The following is an 18,943-nucleotide window of genomic DNA, read 5'->3' as shown; positions in this document are numbered from 1 at the left end:
CAGAATCCCATGTTTGAATGGAATTTATGCATCATGTATGAAGTGTACGAATATGCAACAGGCTATTGTTTTTAAGGGTTAATCCTTTGTTAACAGGTGTCCTTTTTAGGGCTTGTGCTGCCCAGAAAAAGGTACCCGGACTCCATAACACTTTGTATTTGTTGTCTCATATTGTCCTAATTCAAATTGTCCAAATTTTTATTACTCTAATAGTATTACTATTATGATAATTATTTTATTACTATTAAACTTTTAAAATTTTAAAAAGAAGTGATTGGCGTTTTTCACAATTTGGTAGCAGAGGATGGTTACCAACACCTCGATGCCGGTGCTTTAGGAGAGTCAGAGTGGGGAAGGTGCCCCCTGCCCTCTTCGGCAGCCTCGCTCTGTTTGCCCTGGGGTGACCGACAGACGCAGGTTATGGTGGACAAAAGGAGACAATAAAACAAAGACAGTGGAAAAAGGCTCCCTACAACCACGGCAATTGGCCCCCTAAGAGTAGTAATGTGCACGAAGAACATGGGAAGGAAAAGGGATTGGTAAGTATTTCTCAGGGGGGATGAATGTGAGTGAATGAGAGGCGGGCTGGTTGTGCCAGACCTGCCAAGTGAGTGCTGGAGTCTCCCATGCTGCGTTTCTGACTTTCCGCGGTAAGTGGCCAGTAAAGAGACAAAGTGAATGTTAAAAGGAGTGAGAGAATCCCCCGGGGTAACTGGGACTGGGTCTCAGAGAGGGGCTGGACCCCTCGGAGGAAGGGAGCAGAGGAGTTTCCTAGCCCAATCCACTAGGAAATGGGACAAAAGGGGCTCCTAAAAACCTGCTGGGTTGAGGGATTAATATTCCAAGAGCATTCAGGGTAAAGCAAAATTCTACTGGATTGAGGATATGCTCAAGAGCATCTGGGATTGGACAACACAGGTGGATTGAGAAATAAAAAAATGCCCAAGTGTTGGGGAAGATGAAACAGGAAAGCCTTATAAATATGATTGTCTGGCAAAAGATTTTGACAATATAGAAACTATAAGCAAGATTGAAATCAAAGCAAGCTTTGAGATACCTCAGTTACTGAACAACTGGAAAACAACGGTATGGCTGGCTGAAGGTAATCCCCTTTTGATGGAACAATTCCCTCTGCTTGCAGACAGATCCAAGGGTCAGAGCAGATCCTGCCAGCTTGGCAGAAGGGGTCCAAAGAGGAGTTTTTACGGTTTAAAATGTAACACAGTGTGGTAATGTAATGATTCTTATAGGCTGTATGTAAATGCTATAGGACGTGCATCTTGTACTAGATTGGCTAGTGAGAAATAGAATATTCAACACAGAAGATTTATTGAATTGTAATGGGAACCTCACTCTCTTACACTTTTACCCTCTTACTCTCTTACCCTCTCATCCTCTCTACCCCTCTCTTCTCTCGGGCCTGCTCCAAGCTGTGCCTGGCAGCTCCAAGCAGGGCCCTGCACCCGGGCCCTTTGCAATAAACCGCAAGTTCCAGGGCCTGGCTGCAGAGATCTCTCGTCTCCGTCCATCCCGACCGTCCTACCCCCCGACGCTCCTACACCCAAGAGCATCTGGGGTTGGCCAACACAGCTGGGTTGAGGAAAATCCAATAGCACCAGGACTGGCCAGAAATACCTAAAATTGTAATAGGTGATGTGAAAGTAAAAGGTACCTTATTGTTGTTGTGTGTGTGAGAGTGAGTCACACACAAAATCAGCCTCAGCTTCCTGGGCAGGTGGGAAGGGGGGGCTGTGGAAAGAGGAGTGTGTGACCCACAAATAAGCCATTGTCCCTTGGGTGGGTGGGGGCTGTGGCAGAGCATGTGTGTGACTGCAAACGGGCCATTGTCCCCCCGGGCCTGTGAGGGGGCCGTAGCTGAAGAGTGTGAGTGACACAAATCAGCCTCACAGGTGAACGGGCACCGGAGGCAGCAGAGTCAGGGCCCTCCCAGGAGGCCGGGAGATACTGAGACCCAGAGGCCAACGCCAAGGGGAGGGGGCCACAGGGAGCCGCGATTCTCTGTCAACAGGGATCCACTTTGTGTCCTGAGCGTGTGAAAGAATGTGTGGAAGTGAATGAGAAATAGAAGCGAGTGAATGTAGACAAATGAAAGTATATGTAATGTAGATTGTGTATTTTAAACTTCACTATATCTCCTTGGAGGGAGGTGGATTGCACTGAAAGTAGTGTGAGAAAAAGGTTTTTTATTTTTAAGTGTGTAGTTGAAAGAAAAGTGGTATTTAGGTTGTTAGTGAAAGTGAAAAACAGAGGCAGATGATGAATAGATAAGATCTTGAAAAATGAGACAGAAAACCAGTAAGTTGGATTACAGGGAAAAAAAAAAGAAAAAAAAATAGCCCTTTGGGAGTTATGTTAGGTAACAGAGATACAACTCCTTGCAACAGGAGAAAGTACAGGGTATGTAGTAGTTGATTTGAAAAACATGCAAACTATGGAAAAAGGGAAATTAACCTTAAACTAGTAAGCTCAAACTCTGTAGAGAGCTTTTTGGATAATTGGTTAGCTGAGAAAGGAGATTTCGATGTGATACCAATGGATAAGGATAGGGGAAACAAGCTGGGAACTGAGCAACCAGTGCCCAATTACTGACGAAGGTCACAGTGACCTTCTCCGAAACGGGAAGACGGGGGAGAAAATCGCTTGCCAGAAAATGTAGTTATCTTAGGTAGAAAAGTTAGAAGAATGCAAATATAGAAGCAAAATAATTGTTAGAAGATAGAAGTAGGTGTGTTTGATCTAAGTGTGCTTTAACCAATAATGAGCTCGGCTTTTGCAATATGTATAAGCTTCATTAACACCAATATAAATATGGGTGAGCTTTCAATAAACTTCGGGATTTGCTATTCATCGCATATGGTGTGTCGCATCTCTCCCGCCGCTACGACAAAACTCGTGAATTATATACTTTAAAAAGAGCACTAGAATATTTAACACAAAATAAAGGAACCATATATACTGATTGAAGGTATGCCTTTAGCGTAGTACATACCTTTAAAAATTTGGAAAGGAAAAAGATTACTTAATTCAAGAGGAAAAGGTTTAGTACATGAGGAACTTATTTCAGAGGTTTTAGAGGCATTAAAATTACCTAAAAGACATAGCTATAGTACATATTGAGGAACCCCAAAAGGGAAAGAACCCAGAAATAAGAGGAAATAATTTGGCAGATGACGAAGCCAAGGATACAGCAGAAAGTGGAGCTGAGTGAGTTATGTTAATATTAACTCCAAACGAGGAAAAACTGGAAATTCCAAAGTTTAGGGAAGCCGAGAAAAAAGAATGAAACAAGACAGGAAGTGAACAAGATAAATGAGGGAAATGGAAACTTCTTGATGGAAGACAATTACTTAATAAAATGTGCTTACTAGGAAAATATTAGAAGACATGCATCAGAAAACCCACTGGGGTACTCAAGCTTTGTGTGATCATTTTTTAAGGAACTATGGGTGCACTGGGATTTTTGGAGTAGCAAAGCAAGAAACTGAAAGATGCTTAATTTGCCAAAGGATAAATAAAAAGGTGATGAGAAAAACAACATTAGGAGGTCGTGAGTTAGCTCGTCGACCATTTCAAAGTATCTAAGCAGAAGTTTAGATTTGTTAGGCTCTGGATTTATTTGTAAAAAAACCCATTTAATCTAGAAGAAAGAGAATATGCCATAGGTTAGACAGGAGATTTTAGGAGAATAAAAATCTTTAAAGCATGAGAAACACCCGAGACAAAACAGGAAGAGAACAAGGGGAAATGAAAGGGAGGGGAACAAGAGGAAAAGTCAGAAAGAGAGTGGGATCCTCTGCAGCTCTTGCCCCCTCCGTTCGCGGCCGAGGCGCCTGTCCCGGGTCCCGGCTCGCTGCCCGCCTCAGCTCCGCCTGCCCCGGTTTCCATCCCAGGTGCGGGCTCACTGCCCAGGGCAGCTCCACCTGCCCCGGCGCTGGCGGTGAATTTGTGTGCCCTGCTCCCACTGCCCGGCCCGCGGCCGCTCTGCCGGCCATGCTGGGGAAGATGGGGGTTGCTCTGTCCTGCCGCGTGGGCCGAGGTCACCGCGCCGACCGCACCGAGGGCGGGTCCCAGCCATCCCATCCCCGGCTGCCCTGCCCGTGCCAGCTGCGCTGGGCACCGCCGCTGCTGCTGCCGGGGTCTCCCACCTGCCTTTTCTCTGCCGGGAGCTGCCGGATCAGCCGCCATAAGCCATGTGGGGGCTGCCCACGCCCCGGCTCGGTCTCCACGGGAAGATCCCCCTCTGGCGATTCCGGCAGCAGACCCTGCCCACACTCCCACCGAGCCTCGCCGGGATATCCTCCGTGCTCCAGCGTGGCTGTTCTGGGGGCTGCAGGGGGATCTCTGCATCCCCATGGATCTGCAGGGGGATCTCTGCATCCCCATGGATCTCTGCATCTGGCACCGCCGTTTTTGGAGGCACCAGGAATAGGCTGAGCTCTGCCTGAAGCTCTTCTCACATTCCCCACACCCTTCCCGGCACAGGGAGGCTTTTACCTCCTCACAGCTCCCCAGGCTGGGTTGGCAGCCCCTCCTCATGTGGGATCTCTGGGGCTTTTCCTCCCCATTGGATTCCTGCGCCGTGGAGCCGTTCCAAATGGCCTCTTCCACGAAGTTCTGTGGCAGGGATTTGTTCTCCCTGGTCTCTGTCTGCAGCTCAGTGCGTGAGGGAGGAAGGACAAAGAGAGGAAGAGACAGGGAGAAGGGAAAAGGAAAAGGCAGGAGGAGAGGAAGGAACAAGAAGGAACAAGGGAGGAAGGAGATGGGAAAGGAACATAGATGGATGTAGGACAGAATGAGGAGAAGGAGCGTGGACAAGGAGAAGATGGGATTTGCCTCCATGCCAGAGGGAAGGGGAAGGAGATCCCCCCAGTCCATCCCTGGCAGGATGGCGTTGGCAGTGAGGCTGTCCTGCAGCGATGCTGGGCTGGGAGATGGAGCAGCAGGGAGGGGAAAGGGGCAGTGATTCCTCCTGCCCTGCCTGGCTGTCCCAGTCTGGAGCGTCCTGGCGCTGCCGAGGCCCTTGGAGCGTCCGGCACTCAGGAGCCCGGAGCTCACGGCTGCTTTATAAAGCTGACAAAGTCGGCAGGATGGGTCTGGGTATGATCTCAGCAAACTGGGTTTATTGGTACAGGAGCAGGGGACAGAGCTGAACAGGGTCCGGGCACAAAGACAGGGTGCAAGCTGAGGGCACAGGGGGTTTTTGTATGGGGTAGTGAGGGTGGAGCTGAGGGTCAGGGTCCAATGGATATGGGGGAAAATGTGCAAAGGAGGGGTTAAGGGTCGGGACAGCTAATAGGGAAACAGGGGCAGAGGAATGCAGTAAACTGGGGCCAATGGAGGGACAGAGAGCTAGGGACTAATCAAAGATGGGTAATAGGGGTGAACTAGGGTAATTAGGCCAACAGGCCAATGGGGTAACATAACTTTCCAAAAATCAGCATGTGCCGGCAAAGATCTATAGGAGAAGCAAGCTTGTCACCATAACCTTGAAATCTATTCTTCTTATTAGGGACCAGTCCTACACGGGTGGGAGATTGAGACTCCCATGGGCCTCCACACCAGTGCATCTTCCTTTTCCTCGCAGCCTCCTTCTCCTCCGTCCAGACAAAATTTAGGATTGACAAATCCTGGCTTTGGGGGAAGAACAAGGGGTGAGCACCTTGGGTTTTGTGAGAAATGAGCCTCACTCTTTAGAATTTTTGAAAGTTTAATAAGGAATAATAAGGGACAAATCAGTAACAGCGCTGGGTGTTGGCAATGGCCAGAGGCACACCGGTTAACCACAGCAACTCTTCTTGTCTAGTTTCTCCATTGTATTGTTCAAATACATATTCATAATGATTGTACATATTCAAACATTTCCTGGAACTCATTTACATGTTCCAGGAATTCTTTAGGTTGGTTTGACCCCCAACTCGCCTTTTTAGAGCATGGGCAGGAATCGTGGATTGCTGTTTTGAGGGTTGTGTGTCACTGCCTCACAAGGGCCCCTGTTCTGTGGTTTCAGCAGGTGACAGTTATTGACAGTGGAAGGGTCAGTGGCAGGGGCCTCATCACATCCCTTCCTTAGATGTTATCTGACCATGCAGACGCTTTTAGCTACTTCCACAAGTACTTTAAATGAACATTAGCTATTTCACAAATATCTCTGAGTTGTTATTGTCAGTTAGTTACAAAAATAAAAGCATTAGTTCTTATTTCACAACTACGGCTACTTCTGTAAAAGTTAACATTCTAATGCACAACACATGGCATCCACTTTAATATTTTGCAAAAGCCAAAACTATAATGTATGTTTTTCACACTGTCCACTAACTAAAATATCATCCATAAATGATGTTCTGAGGATATGAGCTACACAGGGGCCAGGGCATTGGCCACAAAGAGCTGACAAATTATACTATAGCAAAAGCAGTGAAAAGTGATTACAAACTGTACTATATCAAACTCATTGTGATTAAGAATATTTTGCAGAAGTCAATACATAATAGCAAAAGCCAGCACTACCTAGTTATTTATAACAAACCCAGGGCAGGTTTTTCCCTTGCATGGAGCACCTGGGCCTTCCCCGGGCCCCTTCTGCCCTCCTGCAGAGCCGGTGGCATTTTCCAGCACACACAGTTTGTAACCAAGAGCCGGGTGCAGCCGAGAAGGCTCCAAGCGCCTCCTTCCAGGCTGACTCTGCAGGTGCCGAGGCTGCTCTGGGCTCTGCCAGGGCTCTGCTGGGGCTCAGCTCTGGGTCAGGCTGGGCCCGCCCTCCCCTCACATTGCTCCGTGCAGCTGAGTCAGGGCGGGAGAAGGAAGGGACACGTCAGGGGAGTTGAGGTTTAAGAGAGTTTTTATTCATAAAACTTTCATAACAAACAGGCTGCTCTAACTACCATAACTAACTAGCAATGCTAACTACCCTAACTAACTACCAGTGCTAACTACCATGACTAACTAATTGTCCTAACAACTGTAAGAAGAAGCTGTCCTCAAGTGCTTCATCTGCTCTGCTGCTCCCTCAGGTTCTTTGCTGCAGTGATCAGAGGGGTCAGGCTGGAGAGAGGCTTGGCTGATGATAAAAATGGGTGCTGCCCAAAGGATAAAAAGGAAAGAAATGAACTGTTACTTTCCAGAGTCAAGTTCCTCACAGGCTCTGTTGCAACAGGACAAAGGGAAATGGTTTGAAAATCGAGGGAAGCAGGCTCAGATTAGATCTAAGGAAGAATTTTTTAACCGGGAGAGTGGGGAAACACTGACAGGGGGTGCCCAGAGATGTGGGAGGTGCCTCCTGCCTGGAAACATCCAAGCTCAGGTGAGGCAGGGCTCTGAGGCCCCTGAGCTGCTTGAAGATGTCCCTGCTCGCTGTGGGGCACCAGGTCCAGATGAGCTCGAAAGGAGCCTGCCAGGCCACAGCAGGCGAGGATTCTGCTCGCTCTGCGCGTGGAACGCAGCGAGACTGGAGACTATCGGAGGGGGCCCCACAAGAAAACCCCTCCCTGGCTCTGCTGCTTCCCCTGCAGCCCTTGGCTCTCACCTGCAGCAGCTCCTGGGCAGCCCAGCGCCGCTCCTCGTCCGGCTCCAGGCTGCACTCGAGGAAGTCCCGCAGCAGAGCCGACAGGCGCCGGGGCTCCTGCAGCTGCGGGGTCCCGTTCTGCCGGATCAGAGCGCGAGCCTGCAGGGAAAGCAAACTCAGCGCTCTGCCAGCTCCCTTCACACCCACACGGGCTCACATCCACCCCGGGGCCTCAGCCCCAGATCCAGGGCCACTTTCCTCCCTGCCAGAGATGCTGCTCAGAGCTCATTTTGCTATGCCAACCAAAAAACCCAAACCCTGGGGCTGCCACAGCCACTGCAACATCCAAATGATCTCGCCTTGAGAGCCAGTTTCATTGGCCGGCTTTGTTAGTAGGAACCTCCATCAGAAATAGCCCATTTTGCTTCTCCAAATATGGACACCAGCTTTACAGGCCATTTTCCAGAGTCACTGTGGTCTGCCTGTGTTATTTCAGAGGATTCTTCCATCAAGCGCATCTCTGCAGTGCCACTGACACTCAAGTAAATGCATTCCTGATGCCCCATCCCAGAAACTGCCAGGCAAGAAACAGGAGGTTTGTGATGCTGAAAGCTCAGGCTTGGTGACACAGAAAAAGTAGCTTGGACTAGGAAAGAAATATGTTAGACTATGGGGATGTTAAACCATCATCTTCATGTTTTCAACAAGTTTCCCAGTGAGAAGAATCAGGGGAGATCATCTTGCAAAACCTCTTTTAGAAACTCCTGCAGAAATCTTGTTGGGTTTGGGGCTGGGATTTGGGGATGGTGTGGGGTTTTCTTGCAAGATAACATTAGAGCTGATGCACTTGCTTCATATTTCCAGGTCATCCTCTCAGCTAGAAGAGCTGCAACAACGAAAAGCCCAAAGCAAATTGTTGCTGGAGACTGCAGAACATTCGTCTGTGTGGAGGCACAAGTCCTCTGGGAATTCCCTTCCCATGTGCAGAAACCTCCAGCTGCTGCTCCCAGTGCAGGGTCCCCCTGTGCTCGCAGCCTCTGCAGCCACTGGAGAATTTGCCTCTTACCATGGCCGCCGTTTCCCTGAAGTAAGGAGGTTCTCCTTCCACCATCTCGATGGTCACAATGCCGAAGGACCAGATGTCCACCTTGGGGCCATAAGGAGATCTGGTCACAACTTCTGGGGCCATCCAGTGAGCAGTGCCCACCATGGAGCTGCGCTGGTCCTGCTCAGGGCTGAGCTGAGCGCAGAGGCCAAAATCAGCTGAGGACAGAAAGAAACCCTGTCAAAGGCAGCTGCAATGAGGAAACCAAGCACAAAGATTCCCCACGCTCAGTCTGAGAGTGTAGTAGTGAAGTTAGCTGGAAAAGCCCTCAGGGCTGTAGCCAAGGAAAGATGGAACTGGGCCCTTCAAGAAACCCTCAGCTTTCCTGCAGTGGCTTTTACTGATTCCCTCGGAGCTTTAGATTCCCACTGCTGCCCCTCTGGAAGGGCCATGGCCAGAGCAAAGGCACTGCTGGCCCCCTGCTCCTCTCCTGAGCTCTCTGCAGGGGCAGCCGCTCTCAGCTGGCAGCAGGGGCCGGGCAGTGCCCCCAGCAGCCCTTGTGGGGCTCTGGCCCTCCCTGGGAAGCAGCCCCAGCCCCGCAGCCCGGGAGCGCCGTGCCTGGCCAGGAACACCCACCCAGCCTGACAGAGCCGTCCATGCCCAGGAGGATGTTGGAGCTCTTCAGATCCCTGTGGATCACCCGGTTGGAATGGAGGAAATCCAGGCCCTGCAGACACTGAGAGAGAACAAGAAACACAAGGGCAAAAACCAATGGCTGGAATATATCACACCAGAAAGGACAGCTCAGAATTCTGCCAGCAGCAGCTTTGCTGTGACAGGCCAGGAGTGCAGTGCACACAAGCTCCAGGCAAATGGTTCAAGGCAAAGCTGAGAACAGCAAATCAAATCCAAACCAGAAAGAGAGTACCACAACAGCAGGAGAGAGAACAAGAACAGAGTAGAAGTGCAGTGATGCTGGCAGGCCGTTCACTGCAGAGGCTCTTTCTTCTCCAGCTCATAAAAACAACTCAGAAACAAAGCCCTGAGCATGGAGCCACTCCTGCTCTCACACCCTGTTTGGAAGGACCATCGTGTCCCAGCCATGGGAGTGACAAGCAGGATCCCTCACCTCCCGACTGACAGCTGCCATCTCTCCTTCAGCCATGCGTGTCTGTCTGACAACATCCCGCAAAGTTCCTCCATCCATGTATTCCATCACCAGCCAGAGATCTCCATCCACAAGGAAGCTGGAAGAGGAAAGCAATGGCATGGAGATGAAAGTGCAGAGCTCAATTCCCCCATGGAAAAGCCTGGAGGGGAGTTTTGTTTCCAGGTCACTTGTCAGTGAGGACAGAATCAGATGGAGAGACATTCCTGCTAGGCTGCACAGCCCTTGGAATCTGCACAGTCTAAAGGGGAAGGAGACACCTGCGAGAAAGGAGAGGCCTTAGATGGCAAGCAGGTGAAAAATGCAGTTTAGCAACAGCCCAGATCAATGTGGAACCACAACCCTTGGCTCCAGCTGGTTCAGCTTCTTAACTCATCAGTTCCACCATTCCCTCCAGAACAAGGCAACACAACTGCCAGGGTTATCCAGGGGAGGAGGCCGTGCAGCACTTGGGACAAAAGCAGTCAGGAAACCTTTCAGAAAGTCCCTTCAGAAACAGGCAAGGCCAGTGAAAAATGGGCAAATGAGGCATTTCTGGAAACAAGAACTTGGTCTTCCTGGCATCTGTAGCAATGGAAAAGGGCTGGGAAGAAGAAGCCAAGGGAAATAATTTCTGCTGTGGTTTATCAGCACTTGCTGGGAGACACAGCAAACGGGGTCAACTTGAAGGAAAAACCAAAGCAAAGCAACAAAAGCACGTGGAGGGAGTGAACTGCCAGGCTGTTATTTTGGGAAGATGTGGCTGGGTCAGGCATTTTCAAAACAGGCTACAGACTCCGGATGCCAGGAAAGGTTAACGCAGGGCCCGGGCTCGGGATCAGAGCTGAATCACTCACCTGTCCAAAGAGTTGACAATGTTGGGGTTCTTCTTGTCCTTCAGGAGCAGGATCTCATTCACAGCTCGTTCCCTGTTCTGCCCTCTGAGACTCATTTTCTTGATGGCCACCTGAAGGGACATTGCAGCCTTGAACTGGAGGAGTCTGTGGCAGGAGGCCACAGCAAACACGGAGCGAGTCTTTGTGGAGCGACGGAGCCGGGCTGTGCCAAACTGCCTTGGGATGGGACACCAGAGCTCAGCAAGGGCCATTCCCACAGCCCATTGCTCTGCCAGCTGGGGGCTGCTTACAGGACACATGGCCAGAGACATTTGGCCTTGCAAGCTCTGCAGAAATGGTCCCTCAGCTGTCAGCCTCAAAGCTCTAACAACATTCTCTGCACCTACAGTCTTCTCAAATGGCCTCAACACTCCTACTATTATTATTCAAACCCATTTTGCAAGCAGGAGGTAATTCTGGTTCTCTGAAAACAGAGCAAAACAGCCAGGAACCCCTTAGCAATTCTATGGGATTTGGTCATGATTTCAGATGCAACTGCTCTGTTTGGGATTGCACAACAAAGCAGACACGCACACCCATTGCTCAGGTGATCCCTGTCACAGGCTGTCACTGACACCAGACCCAAACACAACTGCAGGATTAGGAGAGAGCTTTGCTCTGGACATTCGTCTTCTCATTTCCCTCCCTCTCTCTCTGTGAACAGCTGAAGTAGGACTAAAACCCTAAATTGAGCCCAAGCAGGATCTCTCCCTAATTAGGCCTTGAGGTATCCTTTGAAAATGAAAGGCAGGATGGACATAATAGTGTTATAGTTTAGCTAAGAATAGCTAAATAATGTTCCTGTCTGAGGTTGGGATGAAGATAAATTGGGCCTCAGTCTCCAGCAGCTGATGCATTCACACTTTTAGATATGAAGGCCAAGCCAGCGTGTCCTGCTCTGACAGACACCGCTGCCCTCCTTGCATTCCTTTGGCGCTTCAGAAGGACCAAGTCTGTCCCAGCTGTGCTCTGCAGGCTGACACTGCTCTGCCTTCAGAGGAGCAGCCTGGGCAGGAAAGCTCTGCTGGCCCCCAAAGCTGCAGCCACAGCTCCCAGCAGAGGGGAAAGCCCTGGAGAGCTGCCAGACGTGCTGGGCGTGTTGGCACTGACCTCTCCTCCAGTGGCCCTGTCGAGTCCTTTATAAACGGTTCCAAAAGCCCTGGAGACAAAACAGCAGAGAAGAAAGAAGCAGCGCTTTAGGCCCTGGCAGGGAAAGACAGCCCAGACAGGAGATCTCTGCTGCCTGCAGCGTTCACAAACACCTGGCTGCATCGACCCTTCCAACAACAGCACAGCAGCCACCAGCCCTCTGCCATGCAAGGTGTGCAGGAGAAAACTGAGACCCAACATGAAGGAATTGGGCTGGAGCGAATCCCAATGTCCACCCTGAATTGCTTTAGTTCAAAACCTGAGGTGAGAGATGGCTGTCTAAAGAACTGGAAAAGAATGCATTTCATCCTTTTCCATTTCCTGCCTAAGATCTGCAGGTTCTACAAGGGCCCTGCCATCAGGCAGGTGATGCTTTTTCCCCCAGAGTGCATCAGCTCTGTGTCTGTTACTGAATGGATGGGGTCTGCTACCTGTGCTAGAATAGAGCACTTATTAGTTCATCTCTGGTTTCTGTTTCTAAACCATTAGGTTGATAACCCTGACCAGTGGATATTTTTTGAAGGAAAATATTTGAAAGAAATCTTCTTGAGAACTGTTTTCTGACAGTCACCACATGGTGAGTTGCTCTTTTAGGCAATCCAGTTCCAGGGACAGAAGATCTTCCAGGTCCTGCTCCTTGCTGCAGGCAGGACACTGCCAGCCTCAGGGGCCTTTGACGGCGCCTTCTGACCACAGTTATCAATTCTGATCAGGACTGAGAGACAGCAGGATGGTAGCCCAGTGTCTGAAGGTGCTTGGAGCTCTCCTGACTTCTCACTTGATCCTGCACCAGCACAACACCCGGCCCTGCTTGTGCAGCAGCAGCTGCCGTGCACTTACCCTTGGCCAATCTGCTCCAGTTCCAGGTATTTCTCGGCAGGCTCCTCCTCGCTCACGGTGTTCCCTGAAAGAAACCACGTGGAAGACGCTCCCTCCCAGAGTGAGACCCCGCCTTGCAGCAGAGCCACAACCAGCCCCACTCCCTGGGGCCGTGAGCCCCTTGGTGTCAGCTGGGGAAGGACAATAAATGGCTCGGTGACATTCAGCTGCAGAGCAACACTGGGTGCAGCTGATGCCGAGACACACACACAACACCTGCTCGGGCACCCAGGAACAGAGCAGACGTACTCAGCTGCATCAGGCACCACTCCCCTCTCCCCTCTGGCTGCCCGGCTGTGCTGCTGTCAGAATGTTCAGCCCAGGATCCCACAGCGGAGAGAGGTTCATTGTCCTCTTCCCAAGCAGAGGGAGCTTCTCCATCCTCTTCCCAAAATGCTGCAGCTTCTCCATCCTCTTCCCAAAATGCTGCAGCTTCTCCATCCTCTTCCCAAAATGCTGGAGGTTCGCCATCCTCTTTCCAAGCCAGGGGATGTTCGCTGTCCACTTCCCATGCTGGGAGATGTTCACTCTCCTCTTCCCAAGCCACAGGATGTCCTCCATCCTCATCCCACACTGGGAGATGTCCATTGTCCTCATCCCACTCCGTGGGAGCTTGGCCACTCTGGTCCCACACCAGGGGACATCCACCGTCCTCGTCCCAGGCCGGGAGATGTCCCCTGTCCTTGTCCCACCCCGCGGGAGCCTCGCCGTTGCATTCCCACCCCGCGGGATGTTCGCCCTCGTCTCCCAGAGCAGCGGGAAGTTCACTGTCATCTCCCGGCACTGAGGGAAGTTCACCATCGTCCCCCAGAGCAGCGGGAAGCTCACTGCTCTCTTCCTCCTCTTGGGCCTCCTCTTTGGAAGCAGAGGGAGCCCCAGGAGGTGCTGGTGCTGCTTCTGTGCCCTGTGGACAGACAGTAGTGTGAGGGACAGGAAGTTCTATCTCAGTTATCACCTTATTTATCCTCAGCTGCACATCCAGCTGCACTACACAGAAATGGGGTTTGGAGCTGTTCCAACTAACAATGGGCTACAGTCAACATTGCCACTTATTGTTGGGAATTCGATATTCCACCATGGCTAAAGCCAGCAAGCAATCCTCTGCCTGTAAAACCAGACCTGCAGCTCTTCAAAAACTCTTCAGCAGAAAAGGAGAAAACTGATGGGAATTCCTTTGCTGCTGCTGCTGCTGCTGCTGCAAAGACACTGACAGGAACTTTCCTTCAGCCTCCCAGGCTGGCCCTCGACTGCCACATGCCGAGCTCACAACTTGCTGCACAATTCCAAACACCAAAGGTTCCTTTCCCACTCACCGAAGGAGGAGCTGCTCGGAATCCAGACATGAGGTGCCCTGCAGTGGGAGAGGGAACATGAACCAGATGCTCTTAGGAGAAAAACTGCCAGTGCTGGGAAATGCCACGGAGCAAGGCAACCCCAAGAGAGCATTTTGCTTTCACTGCATCCCTCCAGGAGCCACAGTCCCTTCCCACAGCAAGCAAGAGAACAGCACAAAATACTGGGCTGGGTCAGTTCTTGGCTGGAGCAGCAAAGGGAGGCAGTTCCAGGCTCAGATGGAACTGGCACAGACTCCCTGCTTGAGGGAACAGAACCCCCCAGGGCTCATTGCAGATGCTGTGCACACCCCGCTGGCTGCAGACACCCCCTTTTTCAGCTGCAGCTGCTGGCAGGAGCTCTCCCAAAGCAATGGTGTCTTCATGGCCATTTGGTTCCAAAATCAACTCAGCTCCAGAGGAAGAACAGAAAGCACACAGCAAGCCCAAAGCCACAGATGCTGCACCGAGGGAAAACCTCAACTTACGTGCCAAGTGGGTTAAAAAATACCCCGAATAAGCCACAGAGTACAGAGTGCAAACTGCAGCAGCCACGTGCTGGATCATTTTGGCTGTGCTGCACACGCCTGCAGCCTGTAGCCCTGCAAGCACAGAAGGACAGGGCTGGGCTGGCTGCTGAGAATGCCTCGGGCAGGAGGATCCTCCGGCAGCGAGCCCAGAGCCACTCTGGGCACTGAGGCCTCCGTGTCCCACAGCAACGGGAACACCACGGGGACGTGGCGCTGTTCCTGTGACATCCCAGCAGCAGCTCACGCAGAAACCGCCTGGAAGGTTCTCCTGTGTCACAAAGGAGCACAAAGAACCCTCCCAGGGCACAGCCCATGGCCCAAAGGATGCAAGAGGAACTCAAAATGCAGCAAACAAGGACACCCCATAGCCCAGCCTGAACACTGAGGAGAACAAGGACAGGACCAAAGCAAAGGAAACGTGACCTTTAGTCACTGATAATTCTGACTAAAAGCAGCAAGCCTTGTTCCATCTGGGATCTTTGTTCTAGTCCTAAAAACAAGCAAGGGTCTCCACTCTAAATACACAGAAGGCAGGAACTGGGGAGGAGGTGGGATTAGGAAGGAGGAGGAGGAGGAGGGAGAGAGGAAAAGGAGGAGCAGGAAGAGGAGGAGCAGGAGCAGGAACAGGAGGAACAGGAGGTTCCAGTGCCCCCTGTGGCCGCAGCCACGGGACCATCGCCCCCACCTCGTCCTTCAGGTGAGCGGGGAGGGGGAGGTCGTCCCAAATCTGTCGGGGAGTCCCTGAGAGGGTTTTTTATTGGGGTGTGTTTGGAGCTCGCAGATTGTGGAATTGACCCCAAATATCATCTGGTGTCTCTGGCAGGTTTTGTTTTCTCTGTGTGTGTAGGTTTGGATCTTGCAGGAGCCCAAAGCTGAGCCCCTTGGGGGGGATCTTTGGGGGCCCACGTGGCCATTGCCCAGTATGGGCAGGGGAGGACATTGGTCCTGGGGACTGCCGGGAGAGCAGAGGAGGGGAACCCCTGGGACCCCCAGAGTGGGGAGAGCAGAGAGGGGCAATCCTAGAGCTGGGGGACCCCGGCAGACTGGAAAGGGGGGGGAGCCTGGAGAGGAGGGACCCCTGGGATCCCTGGGATCTCAGAGTAGAGCATCAGGGGAGAAGGGCCCCCATGGACCCCCAAAAGGCCCTGGATCATCCCTGAGCAGGACGCCAGAGAATGGAGAAGCCCTGGAACCATTGGACCCCCATGATCCTAAGGAAAGGAAACCTCTAGAACCCCAAGAGTGGAGAGATCAGCAATAGGGAACTGCTGGGAGAGTTTTTTGGGGCTGAATCTTGACATTGTGGGGATTTTCATGGACACAAGACTCCTGCTGACTTCTAGAGATGGACCTGGCCAGGAGGAGCCTCTACTCCAAGGCGTTCCCACCTTGGTTTCCCCAAACCAGGGTCTGTCATTCCCAAGCTGTGGCCAGATGGCAGAGGAGGAAAAGGCCCAGACATTCCGCACGAGGAGGGGCTGCAAACCCAGCCCAGGGAGCTGCAGGGAGGAAAGAGCCCCCCTGAGCCAGGAAGGCAGCCTGAGATCCAGCCAGAGCTCAGAGCTGGTGGAGAAGCCTCATGGCAGGGAGAAGCCCCACAAATGCTTGGAATGTGGGAAGGGTTTCAGCTACAGCTCCACCCTGATGGAACACCTGAACATCCACCCTGGGGAGAGGCCCTGGGAGTGTGGGGAATGTGGGAAGAGCTTCAGTGGGACCTCCGACCTGAGCAAGCACCACAAGATCCACACTGGGGAATGGCCCTAGGAGTGCTTGGAATGTCAGAAGAGCTTCAAATGGGATTCAGAGATCGTCACTCACCAGCACTTGCACACCAGGGAGAGGCCCTGTGAGTGTCCCGAGTGTGGGAAGAGCTTCGTGTGCTGCTCCAGCTCCATCCCCCATGGGAGGATCTGTGCTGGATGATCCCCAGTGACCCCCATTGGGCAGAGCCCTGGTGACCCCTGTTCTGGGTGATCCCCGTTGGGTAGGGGGAAGGTGCTGGAGAGATTTCATTCCCTTCTCCTTGTGCTGCTGTGATTTGGTTGGTAATAAATTCCCTCCCTGTGCCCAGGCTGGGTCTGTTGTGCCCGTGCCGGATTTGCTGAGGGATCTCTCCCGGTCCTTGTACTGACCCACGTCATTGTTAAAGTGCATGAACAGTTGCCGGTTGTAGATGAACCTTACCTGTCCCCTGTTCCTGTACCAATAAATCCAGTTTGCTGCAGAGCATACACAGACTCATCCTGCCGACTTTGTCAGCTTTATAAAGCAGCCGTGAGCTCCGGGCTCCTGAGTGCCGGACGCTCCAAGGGCCTCGGCAGCCCCAGGACGCTCCAGACTGGGACAGCCAGGCAGGGGAGGAGGAATCACTGCCCCTTTCCCCTCCCTGCTGCTCCATCTCCCAGCCCAGCATTGCTGCAGGACAGCCTCACTGCCAACGCCATCCTGCCAGGGATGGACTGGGGGGATCTCCTTCCCCTTCCCTCTGGCATGGAGGCAAATCCCATCTTCTCCTTGTCCACGCTCCTTCTTCTCCTCATTCTGTCCTACATCCATCTATGTTCCTTTCCCATCTCCTTCCTCTCCTCCTGCCTTTTCCTTTTCCCTTCTCCCTGTCTCTTCCTCTCCTTGTCCTTCCTCCCTCACGCACTGAGCTGCAGACAGAGACCAGGGAGAACAAATCCCTGCCACAGAACCTCGTTGAAGAGGCAATTTGGAACAGCTCCACGGCGCAGGAATCCAATGGGGAGGAAAAGCCCCAGAGATCCCACATGAGGAGGGGCTGCCAACCCAGCCTGGGGAGCTGTGAGGAGGTAAAAGCCTCCCTGTGCCGGGAAGGGTGTGGGGAATGTGAGAAGAGCTTCAGGCAGAGCTCAGCCTATTCCTGGTGCCTCCAAAAACGGCGGTGCCAGATGCAGAGATCCATGGGGATGCAGAGATCCCCCTGCAGATCCATGGGGATGCAGAGATCCCCCTGCAGATCCATGGGGATGCAGAGATCCCCCTGCAGGTCCCGGAGCAGCCACGCTGGAGCACGGGGATGCCTGAGAGGAGGCTGTGACCCCGTGGCCAGAGGGGCCCCGCTGGAGCAGCCTGTCCTGGCAGGACTGACCCCGGGGCACAGTGACCCACGCTGCAGCACTTGGAGGGGGGCTGTGCCCCATAGGATGGACTCAGCTTGGAGAAGTTCCTGGAGAAGTCTCCGGTGGGAGAGAGCCCAGGGTGCAGCAGGGGAACGACTCCTGTCCCTGAGCAGAGGGAGAAGCCCCGGGGCATGAAGTGAGCACGGCCCCATTCCCTGTCTCCGGCACTGCCGGGGTAGGAGGTGCAGCTGGAAGGAGGGAGGCGTGGGGGAAGGCTGGATTTAAGGCTCTTCACTTACTTCTCATTATCCTGCTCTGAGTTTTTGGAGTTTTCTGTCAGAAATCTCTCCCCTCGCCCACTCATCCACAGGGTTGGGGCAATTTTCCCTTTTTGGGGGAAATCAAAGCCATTCCTTGATGCTCCTAATTAGAGGTAGCAGTAGTGAGGCTCCGGGGCTTCTCGATGACCGGAGCCACAGAAGCCGCAGTGCTTCGGGAAAGCCGTGGAGGGAGGTGCGTAGAAGTTTGTTTGTGTTTTCAGCTCAATCCCCTCGGGCCCGGGCCCGTTCCAGGGCTGTTCCTCATCTCCGGCTCTGCCCTCACGCAGCCCGGGGGTCCCTGAGAGCGCGGGGCGAGGCTGTGCCGTGTGCAGAGCCCGCCCCTGGCTGCGATTGGGCGATGGTGCCGTCAGTCGCGGACGGCTGACCAATCCACTGAAATGTTCCTCATTTCAGGGATTGCTCAGCAGGAAGGTCAGGAGCTGGAGCTCTCTGGTTGGTTATTCCCAGGGCAGCTTGTAATCTAATGATGCCATTGAAATGAGAAATAGGCTCTGTGGCTCCTGACATGAATTGGTTTGGGTTCCCAGGGGCTGGTCCATGGTGTTATAGGATTTGTTCTGCTGGCCGTTCATCTTTTCTCCATTTTTGGCCGCGCTCTCCAGCAAGGACTGCATCAATTGATGCTTTTCTCTACTTAAATCATCAAATACTTGGATTCCCAACTGATTTCCCTGAACTTGTGGTAGCAAGAACATTTCAGTGCTCTAATACACCCTATATAACACTGACAGTGACAGCACATGTTGGAGTGGGCAGAGGGATGATTACCCCCCATTTATTTATAGTGAAGTTTTCCCAACATTCTTCATTTGCTGTTTCCCTTTGCAGCTTCGCCCGTTTCTGTTGCAGGGTCAGATATCCTCACCCTGGGCTCTGCCTTGAGCTGTGCAAATTCCATCAGTGCAAGCAGGCAGAGCTTGGGCTGAGGGGCAGAGGGAATGAGCCCAATTCCTGCCCCAGGCAAGAGACCCAGGTACATTGTCCAGGCTTTGCCCAGCAGTGTTCATTTGCATTTCT

The 18,943-nt window shown here is 52.3% G+C and overlaps 2 protein-coding genes across 2 annotated transcripts in view; one reads left to right on the top strand and one right to left on the bottom strand.

Annotated features, from left to right (window-relative positions):
• Positions 1-18,943, top strand: part of LOC143695915 (uncharacterized) — a 243,196-nt gene that overhangs the window by 214,052 nt on the left and 10,201 nt on the right.
• On the bottom strand, positions 7,008-13,439 carry LOC143695853 (serine/threonine-protein kinase PAK 3-like). Its single transcript, XM_077191058.1, has 9 exons — positions 13,361-13,439; positions 12,600-12,663; positions 11,721-11,769; positions 10,572-10,681; positions 9,697-9,814; positions 9,204-9,303; positions 8,589-8,785; positions 7,544-7,681; positions 7,008-7,097 (listed from the first exon to the last, which is right to left on the bottom strand). The coding sequence occupies exons 1-9, from the start codon at positions 13,437-13,439 to the stop codon at positions 7,008-7,010; spliced, it is 945 nt and encodes a 314-aa protein (XP_077047173.1).

This window comes from Agelaius phoeniceus, chromosome 27 (assembly GCF_051311805.1).
Source record: "Agelaius phoeniceus isolate bAgePho1 chromosome 27, bAgePho1.hap1, whole genome shotgun sequence".
Lineage (NCBI taxonomy): Eukaryota > Metazoa > Chordata > Aves > Passeriformes > Icteridae > Agelaius > Agelaius phoeniceus.
Note: the sequence above shows the minus strand (reverse complement) of the source record. Positions and strands in the feature narration are given on the sequence as shown.